The sequence below is a fragment of the Ursus maritimus genome, unplaced genomic scaffold (assembly GCF_017311325.1).
Source record: "Ursus maritimus isolate PB19 unplaced genomic scaffold, ASM1731132v1 scaffold_18, whole genome shotgun sequence".
Taxonomy (NCBI): domain Eukaryota; kingdom Metazoa; phylum Chordata; class Mammalia; order Carnivora; family Ursidae; genus Ursus; species Ursus maritimus.
Window position 1 is genome coordinate 26,708,489 of NW_024424230.1, and position 10,260 is coordinate 26,718,748.

Below are 10,260 nucleotides of genomic sequence, written 5' to 3' on the forward strand. Positions count from 1 at the left end.
GTTCATGTCTGGGCCCCTCGCCCACCTTCTCCGTCATGCTCCCAGCTCACCTGACCAGGGGAGGGCTGACTGACTGTGGTTCCCTTCACCACCTGTGACCTCTCTTCCCCTCACCCCTCCCATAAGCCCATTCCTCCTGGCAGGGAGAAGGCTGGGCTCCTCGGGCTCTGTCGGGGGCCCAAGCTCCCTCCCGCAGCCTCTCACCGCCCTTCCCCTCTTGGCTTGGCTCCAGCCCTGCCTCCCAGTCAAGGACAGGCTCAGCATCTATCCCCTCAGCCAAAGCAAGTCCGGCAGGTGCTCCCCCCCAGGCCCAGCTTCCCTCCAGACCAGCAGACCGAGCTCCCCCTTTAGACCTGACTTCCACCTATGCCCCGAGGGACGTGGGTCCACCAAAGGGGAGGCCAGGGCCACAGTCTACCTAACCTGGGGTTCAGGACGAGCTATGGTGAGCTCTGACTAAATCAAGGCTGAGGCTCTGTGCAGCTGCCTCTTTGGTCCCCTCACCACCAAGCTGGACACACGAGCTACTGAGCCACGGGGGACTGGCCATGCAGGAAGCCTTGAAGAAGGGTCTGTGGACCCCGGTGTTCCCCCTGTCATGCCTCACCTTACCCAGAGTCCGATTTCTCAACGCTGCTCAGCAGGGCCCTTTCCTGGTCAGTCCATTCCAGCTCTGCCTCCAGGGAATGCCCTGGAGGCTGAGGGCCCTACAGGGAGGATCATCCTTTGGCTTAAGGAAGGATCCTGGTATCTCCAGCCCTGGGGGGAGGCATTCATCCATTACCACCCACAGAGTTTGGGAACAGGAGCAATTGCTCTAGGAGGGGGTGGTCCTGAGAGACAGGCCCTGTGCACAGGGGAGGGGTGGCATGGAGGCCCCGGCTGCTGGGGGAGCAGAGCCCCAGTGAAGCTGGCTATGGGGGGAGGGGAACACTCCAGAGCGCCTCCCCCCATACCCTCCCACTCTCAGCCCCAGACTGGGAGCAGCAGCTGTTGCAAAGCTTCCTGCCCTTCCTTGAGACAGGTGTTGGCCGAATTTGTACTTCCTCCCAGCCTGGGAGAGCTCCTCCACCCCCTCTCCACGTGGCAGGCTGCTGCTGAGTCAGCGGCCACTGCTTCCTCTCCTAGCTGCACCCCGCTACCTGGGGGAGTGGCTGAGCCCTGATGGGACAGGCCTGCCGGCCGGGCGCCCCAGGGGAATGTTTCAGGGAAAGGATGCATCAGGGAACATGGGGAACTTCGTGCTCAGAGGGCGAACACGGCAGCAGCCACTGCAGCAGTGTGGGAAGCAGGTCCCCCCTGAGCTCAGGCCCGCGGGCGTGCTCCCTGCCCTCCCACAACGCCTGGCTGCCCGGAGGAGGTGGTCTTGCTACTGAGCACTAGAAAGTGCATGGCTGCTGCCCTTGTGGAAAGTCAAAGAGGTGAGGAAAGTTGCCTCTCACCTACGGGAAACCCCGTGTTTTCAAGCAGGAGGGGGCCGCGAGGCCATTAGCCCCCTTGGCAGATAGCAAGTGAGTGCGCAGAGCAGTCAGACGGCCCGCAGGTCGCGGGGGCAGGACTGGGAGCCCAGCTGTTCCCACTGCACCACATGGCCCACCTGAGGCCCAGTCCCGGGTCATGCCGTTCATGATAGCTACCGCTGCCTTGGGCCGGCTTCTCGCTTTGTTTCCTACGCATCACTTCACGGGACAAGTCCTGTAAGACAGACATGATGGGTCTATCCTCCCCATTTGACTGGCGGGCCAACTGAGACCCTGGGGAGGAAGTTGACCTGCCCAGGATCACAGAAGCCTGTGCAGAACAAAGACCAGCACCTAGATCTCAAAAGTTTCTGCAAACCTTCCTCCTTCCGCAAGTCCTCCCTGGACTGCCCTCCCCTCCAGCTATTTGGGCCTATTGATGGGAGGGGCTGATGGTGAGCAGAGAGGGTTCGGAGCTGTCAGCACCCGGCTGCCCACTGACCTCTCCTCCCCTGGGGCCTGCCCCAGCCCTGCAACCCGGGGCCATATGAGTGCCTCCCATGCCACCGAGCCCAAGTGCAGAGCTATGGTTCACAGGGAATATCGTGCAGCCATTAAAAGTAATGCTTGTCAAAACAACATAGGAAAGCATGAAAAGGCTGTGACATGTTGCATTTTTTAAAAATGGAGAATACAGGATTATTGTGTTTGTAGCTCGACAAAAATATACATATATGTATGAACAGAAATGTGAGAGGAATTTCACTAGCATGATCTCAGAGGGGCGGACACCTCAGAGATTTTTTCCCCCTTCGGTCTATTTTCTAAACCTTCCAAAATGTCATTCTAGTCCTTCCATGATGGAACCTAGATGGAAGTTGTTGAAGCTCCAAGCTCTTCCTCCTCACATGGGCAGGGCCAACTTCTTTGCAAACCCGTGAGGCCGTGACCCTGGCACTTGCCTGCCTTGGAGTTTCTCTTCTCAAGAAGGGTGAAATTGGATGAAAATCATTCAGACTGAGATATCAGGGCACAGCGGGGCACAGAACTCAGGGGGTCCATGTCGCAAGAGAGGCTACAGAGAGAATGGCCTCCCGACTAAAGATGTGTGCGTAGGATCAGATAAGGGGATTCCAAGACTGGAGAGAGGGGTTTTTGAGAAGTTGTCATGGAAACATGAAGAATTTTTACTGAAGTGAATTTCCTAACCCCACTGGGTACTCACTAGAAGTCTTTAATCCCAGGACAGTGCCGTGGTGCCCTTCCTTCTGTCACTCTTGGCATCTCAAACTCACTGAACTCATCTCTCCCTAAAACTGACTGTTGCCCCCATCATCCCAGTTTGTCTTCATGGTCTTACTCGCTCCCCGACACCCCGAGACTTCCCTGCCCTTCAGTCCCTCCGCCGGACTCAGTTCTGCTCGCTGCTTCTTATGGTAAGGCCCCTCATGGCAACCGCCCTTCCCATCCCCCAGACCTTTGGTGTAGGCTTCCATCACCCCCGGAAGCCTGCCATGGCCTCCTCCCTGGCCTCAGCCTCTAGGCTCACCCCTCTGTCATCAGCTGCCACAATGAGATGTTGAAATACCACTCCCCCCAGAGAGCACCCAATGGCTAAAGGAGCAAGTCCAAACTGAACCGGAGCTTCCCAAGGCCTTCTGAAACTGGCTCAGAAGTATCTTCTGGCCCTTTCTCCCACATTCTCCAGACCTCGTGCTGCTTAACTCCTAGAGCTGTGCTCTGGGGAGAACCATTCAAAGACAGACAATGGTCCTGGTGCCTCCTGAGGCCATTTAGGCAGCAGACATGCACACATACCCCTACACACGTGCACACATACACACACACACACCCCTCCTTGTATGCACTTCCTGTTCTTGCCAAATCAGCAGAGCCTCGGCCTTAGCCACAGTCTCCCTCCTTCCCTACCTCACCTAGAGCCCTTCTCCCTCTTCCTCCCTCCTGATGCATACCACCCTTTGTGGCACATCTTAACCCCACCTCTTCAGCAAGGTTGTCTCTGAGACTTTATTTGATCCCTCACCAATAAATTCCTACGGTTATGGGGGATGGAGGGGCAGCACCTAGCAGGCCCTAGGTATCTGCTGTGTGCCAGGTGCCTTTGAACAGTCTAGACACACCCTATCAGGTATCAGGATGGTCACTGTTTAGATGATGTTCAGGGCAGTGGTCTATGTTCACCCTTCTGGGCCAAGACAGGGCTAGGACTTAACCCCTGGACGGCCCCACGCTCTTTCCATCTCACCCAGTCCAGATGTTCTGCCATCTGTTTGGGTGCTTCGGCACAGAACATCTTAGACAGCATCTGGTTTCCTAAGCACTCATCTTCCAGCCTCAGCATAAGCCTCGGGAGGGCAGGCACCCAGGTCCTGCATTGCTTTCATATCCCCCTTAACTTGGCCCCAAGTAGGTATTCAGTAAACACCCATTAACTACATGAATAAACAAGTGAGTGAGCGGATGAAAGAATGACTGAACACACGAAGTCACAGGCATTGCAAGGGGAATCTGCGGCAGGGTATGAATGTTTGCTTTTAGTTTCTAAGTCATCCAGAAGATCCTTAGAGTCTCTCTAAGGCAAACTGTCCCCACGCTTCTCCCCCAACTCCCCTGGAAATATATTGGCTCCTCCGTGGCTAAGCCGTGCTGGAAACTAATACACACTGATTCACGTTCGTACTATGTTAAGCCAGGAATTTTTGAAGAGCTACTTAGATCCACAGAAAAACTAAGGCACAAACGTCTTGCACATTTGTGCAAACAGTAGTCAGGTAGGACTGAGAGGTCCAGAGTCACACCCTGAATTGGAGTCGGGGGCCTGGGTCTCCTGGCCAGGAAAGGGGCTTCACAATGCACTTGGATTCAGCACGGAGTTGTTGCTTCCCTAATGCAGGAAACCAGTTAAGTTTTCCAGTGGGACACCTTAGGCTGTTCATTTAAACATGGGAAGGATGTGGGGGGAAATGATGGGGCAGAAGGTAAGCAAACTGTAGGATGAAGAGAGGTGACCCATTCTCTGTCACCTGTATCTTAGAGCATCGAGACCCTTGATGGTCTTTTCCCCTAATCTTGAGGGATTCATAGTATTGGCTGGTTTGTGGATAACTATTATTTAAGAAAATCCATCATTTAAGTGGTCCTTATCTGCTGCTGGTTTCAAGAGTTCTTTTGTTTGAAAAGAAGACTGGTAAACAAGAGCTGTGCTTCGTCTCACTACAAAGTCTGTGGTTTAGGATCTAAGTAACAGATGGCTTTTCCAAAATCCTGGAGTCAAAAGTTATTAAAACGGATACGTGTCAGATGGTTGAGAGAGTAGATCCAAAGTACAATGGCTTTGTAATGATTGGATCATCCAGTCAAGGGGGAAAGGGCTTCTTCATCTGAAAGTGTTTCTTCTGACAATCTGAGTGCAAATAGAATATGCATTTGATAAATTGCTGAAACATGACTTCCCATTAACCCCACTAGCTTTCTATATTATCACTAGATTACGAGACCATCCTTGCAATGTATCGATCAACTAATTCTGACATACATAACACTAATCTAGAGAAATACAATCTTAGAGCTGGTTAACATCAATCTAATAAAAGCCACTGCTCTCTAGGACAAAAACAAGGGTCATCACCCGATTTGGGGGGTAGTTTTACCACTGTTGAGGATGGGTTGGAGAATGGTTGCTTTTGCTTTCTCAAACTAGGAAAAAAATTAAAAGTTTCGTGGAAACCGAAATAAAAGAAGAAAAAGGAGGAGAAGAAGAAGCAAAAAAAAGAAAAAAGAAAAAAATCCTTGAAGGCCTGCATATCTCTTCTTGCACCAACTACAGCATGAGCCTCCGCTGGGAACTTCCATGTGTGTCCATGTGTCACAGTAAATCAGCTCAGCTTTCCCACCCAGGCTGGGGAGAGCACAAGAACAAAGGGCCAGAGCAGAAAGGGCAGTAATGGGAGGAGAGGCGAGTCCCACCAAGCCACAAAGAAGGCAAGGCAGCACTGTGGTCAGGCAGGGTGCACCTACGGGGAAGGAATGCCAGCAGAGGGGCAGAGGGACCCCAGGAGACAGCCCGGAGAGGGAAGAGGAGGTACGGCCCAAGGAAGAACAGCTCCAAAATGATGACCCTTTGGAGGAACTGTGAATTTCTTTAATCAACCTATTTCCTCGGTGTCTAAAATGCCTCATTTAGCACTTGTTCTGAGCTGAAATTGAATAGGTGTAATTGACAAATGCTTGAATTTGGGTTCCACTCTGGGGGAAAAATACCTCTCCACTGGCTTCCCAAATGTAATTATGGAAAACAGATACACCTTAAGGGCTCTTCTTCCAATTCAATTTGGGGGTAGGTCCCGACTTCCCTCCTGATCTGCACCCCACCTCCTACACACACACACACACACACACACACACACACACACAAATGGCAGAGATCTGGCTTTCTTTCTCAAGAGAGGCACTAGGACCACAGATGAGGCAGCTGTCCGGGAACTAGGCTATAATCAGCTTTAAGTGGCTTACAGCCTACAGAGGACACAGACCCTCTTATTTCTACGGTAACAGGTCAGGCTGCTGACCCTGGGATAAATGTGGGGGTGGTCTGAGTTGGTTTCTGTTCCCAACATCTTCCTTATGCTCAATCTCAATGCAAAACTTACACTGCAGGTCCCAAGAGCTTAAAGATGCACATAGAAGAGGGCACTTTAAAATTCTAGACCATGGCTTCAACTACATGTAACATGTTACCCCCGGCATGATTTATAAGGACAGTAAATCAATGAGACAGTAAAAGTAAAAGTTAAAACACAACTAAAAATGGGTTTTTCAGGCGAGTCTGAAATGCTACAAGATTGCTAGTTAAGAACAGTATCCCTTTTCTCAACCTAAGTGTTGTATCCCCACCTCTTCACCAGCATCACAAACTGAGTGCCATGTAACTTAGAAACTATGGTGAAATGTGCAGGCTGCACAGGTGGCCAAAGATAGGGGTTGTCTCTACGCGGCTGAGCTGTTTCCATGTGGCAGGGCAACTGACCTTTCCCATGGCCCCCGAGGTCTACTGTAAAAAGATACGGACTAGTTGGGATTAAAATCACCATATCCGTACCACCAAAAAAAAAAAAAAAAAAAAAAAAGAAAGAAAGAAAGAAAGAAAGAAAGAAAGAAAGAAAGAAAGAAAAAGAAAGAAGAGAAAGGAAGAAAGAAAAGAAAACAAGAAAAGAAAAAGAAAGAAAAGAAAGGAAAAGGAAAAAAAAAGAAAGTCAAAAAAAGCATTCACTCGAATCTTACAATGGGAGGTGGGAGTGGTGGGTGGGTGGGTGAGGGTGGGGATAGAAAAGCAAGGGGAAAAAATCTAAACAGCAGGATACGACAATAAATGGGAAAACAGCAAGAGAAAAAGCACACTAGGTTAATATAGGAAAACTAGTTCTTTATTGAGAGATTGTATATTAGTATTAGTGGATTCTGTGTGTAACAATGTCATCATGCACACGATACAAAAAAAAAAGGCTGGGCCCACCATGCTTCGGAAGGGCAACACAACAAAAGCCAGCGTACAATGAGCAGATGGCCCGGGCTACACGACCACAGTGCGTTTCAGCAGGGTGACATCTCTAACCGAGCGCTGTACATTGTCAACTGGGGGATGTAAAAAAATACAGATCATGCTTTAGTTTTAGTACAAGAAAAGGTGAAAAAGATACACAACCAAAAGGATATTTGATACAGAAAAAATTACCCACAAAATAAGAACAGGAAGTAATTCAGCACAGCAGAACACGCTATCCCTGTTTAATGGAAAACCATTTTGCTGGGGATTCTTTTCTCTTCTTCTTTGTTATGTTTTTTTGTTTTTTGGTTTTGTTTTTGTTTTTGCTCTTTCTTTTCAGATTGCCAAATGGCAATCTGGGGCAGCCACTCGGGACTTTATTTTGGAAGGGCCCTCGAAGTAGGGGCCTTATTCTTACATTACGGCCGTTGTTTTGTTTCAGTTTTCAAGCAGGTCCGGCTGGTGAGGCAGCAGAAGGGAGCCGGCTGTTAAAGGGGAAGTTCTGAGGGCCAGGGCGGATGTCCAAAGATGCTCTTGACATCGTACAATTAAACAATTAAGACACCATGGCCATGGCTCCCCCTGAAGCCAGGGACCTTGCTGCACCAAATTCTCAGAGGCTATGGAGTAGCAGTAACTGTCATTTCATCCAAGATTTTCATACATACATAAACATATATATACTTATTATTTTTTGCCTCCGACTAAACGTACTCTCTTCACTTATGTCTGGGTGCTGCCAAGAAGCTAGCTGATGGTCACCCAGGTAAGTGGGAAACTCGGGGCTAGAGCCTCCAAGCCAAGGCAAAAGGAATCCACTTAACAGGGATTTACAGTGCAATGTACTCAGCTAAACAAGATGAAGATACAAAAATGGTTATTTCTCTACGTCTATTCTGAAATGGCCTACATCCTACACTACTACAATGGAAACTAAAAAGAACAGACTTAAGCTGGCAAGCTATCTAATAGTTTTACAAGAAGATTGTGGTGTAGGACCTTGTTGGGTTAAGCATTAGTATCCTCTATCGAAAGGTCATGAATTCTTATCTCATTGTGCTAAATTTTACCCACAGCCCGACTCACCCTCAGCCCTTGAATTTTCTGTGGCCGTGTTTGCCATGAAAGTAAACTTTGACTGACGGGCAGAATTTATTGGGGGGGGAGAGGGGGGCTTGGGGGGGGAGCATATTAAAAATAAAATTTAAAGGCAGCTGAGCAATTTGAATTTCAAAACGTAAAATCGGCATCCTGCAATGGTATTTAGAGATCCGTGGTATTAATGAGGATGATAATGATTTAATCAGGATAATTATACTTTCAGGCTCAACATCCTTCTTAATCATTTTTGAATTTCTGCCTAGTGTAATGTTCCACACCCGTTTTAAGAGGAAATGCCAAGTAAGAAGACATAATTGTGTATTGGGGGAGGGGGTTGGCATTTCCAGGGAGAGCTCACCCGCCCCCGCCCCATCCTACTCCTCACACACCCCCTCCACACCCCCTCCACCGCTAGGCCGGCCTGAGATAGGGATACTGCCGCTTAAATAGCAATGCTTTCCTCAGATGGAGACAGGAGATGGTTAAGAGGGGTGTCACAATACAGCTAAATGCGGAGGCAGAAGGGTCACAGCGCACACAGCAGCGAGTTGACCATTCACTGAGCTACACAATGAAGAAAAAAAAAGATTTGATAAATGCAGAATGTCATCATTCTATCATCACACAAAAAAACTGTGGTTCAAACAGGCCTAAGGGGGCCAACCTTGCCTTTTAGGTTCTGGGGAGAGGCGTGGGGCTGGGGACAGCTGGGCTGGAAGAAAGAGGGCCGGGCTTTCATTTTCTTGCCCAATCGGGCCCCTGGGGCGCACTAAAGCGCTGGCCCCGCGACCCCACCCCCTGCTCTGACTCGGTGGAGCAGCCCTGGTCGCAAAGGGAAGACATCATTCTGTGCGTGAGGGAGGGGGGAGTGGGGGAGGGCCTTAGCCAGCAGGGATTTAAGCAGACTTGGAGTGGGAGAGGGTAGCAGAAACATTTCCAAGAAGAGAAATGTGAGTCCAGAGGCAGAATACAAAAAGAAAAAAAAAATGAATCTAAATGCATCTCGGATTCGCTTTGGGAGGTGGGAATTTTTGATTAAAAGAAAATGGAAGAAATGTGGAGAGGGGGAGAAGAGGGGGAAACCAAGCTATTGTTGGAGCAGAATGTAAGGGAAAGGGGATGTGGGGAAGGGGACCGTGCAAACACACCCCATATATCACAGTTAAAAACAAAGCCGGCGCCGGCCTGCTGCTTTGTCAACGCCTGCCCAGGGCAAAGGCCTGGCGTGGGGGCAGCTTCCCACCTCATCCGCACACACAGCGCAACACCCGAGGGCCGGGCACCCCGCTCCGGCCGGGACCAGGGGTGCACAGCAGTGCACGTCTGACTCCGAGGCGCACACACACTTACACACACGCTCATATACATACACACCCAAGCATTTTGAATCCATAAATGCAACTGTCATACAAAGACAATGGGGGGGGTGTAGCACAAGGGCGATACAAAAAAGGGTTAAAGGGGAGAAAAGAATGGTACGGGACGGGAAATCGTGCAAGTGCCCACCAGAGGGTGGGGGCTGGGGCACGGGATAGGGCAGATACCAGATCCCAGCTAACCAGCCAGCGGCAGGGATAACCAAAAGATGAAGGAATACAAACACAAATAACACAAAAACATACATCTGCCTCAAAAAAACCAAATAACAGAAAGCCAAGTATGCTTGCACACACATACACACACGCGCGCACGCACACGGTCATGTATCTCTCTCCTTCTTTCGATCATACAGGGCTAGGTATTAGGGGAAGGGGCTGTGATTTGGGGGAACCGCGTCCGCCGCAAAGAATAAAAAATGGGGCTGGGGAGGGAGGGACCCAAATTCGCCAAACCCTAACTTCACTACAAAAGCTCCCACGAGGGCGGCCACCCCCACACTGGGGGGTCCCCCAAAAGGGAGAGGGGAGAAGCCACTGCTCGCCCTGCATCCCCGCGGGTGTGCCCTGAGCCCCCCGCCGCCCGCGGCGCCCGCCCCCGCCCCGGTGCCTGCGGCGATCCACGCTCCGAAGCTGACCCCGAAAGGAAAAAGCGATACCTCTGTTTCGCACAGAGCCAAACACTGGAAGCACGAGATAGCCGACGTGGACCAGGACCATCCTGGCTCCTCGCGCGGCGGCGGCGGCGGCGGCGGCTGCG

The 10,260-nt window shown here is 50.5% G+C and overlaps 1 protein-coding gene across 1 annotated transcript in view; it reads right to left on the reverse strand.

Annotated features, from left to right (window-relative positions):
• Window positions 1-10,220, reverse strand: part of RNF165 (ring finger protein 165) — a 96,505-nt gene extending 86,285 nt beyond the window's left edge. Inside the window, exon 1 of the mRNA XM_040632550.1 lies at window positions 10,160-10,220. Coding sequence (XP_040488484.1) covers window positions 10,160-10,220 — 61 coding nt within the window. The remainder of the gene's footprint in view (window positions 1-10,159) is intronic.
• Window positions 10,221-10,260: the final 40 nt, after the last annotated feature.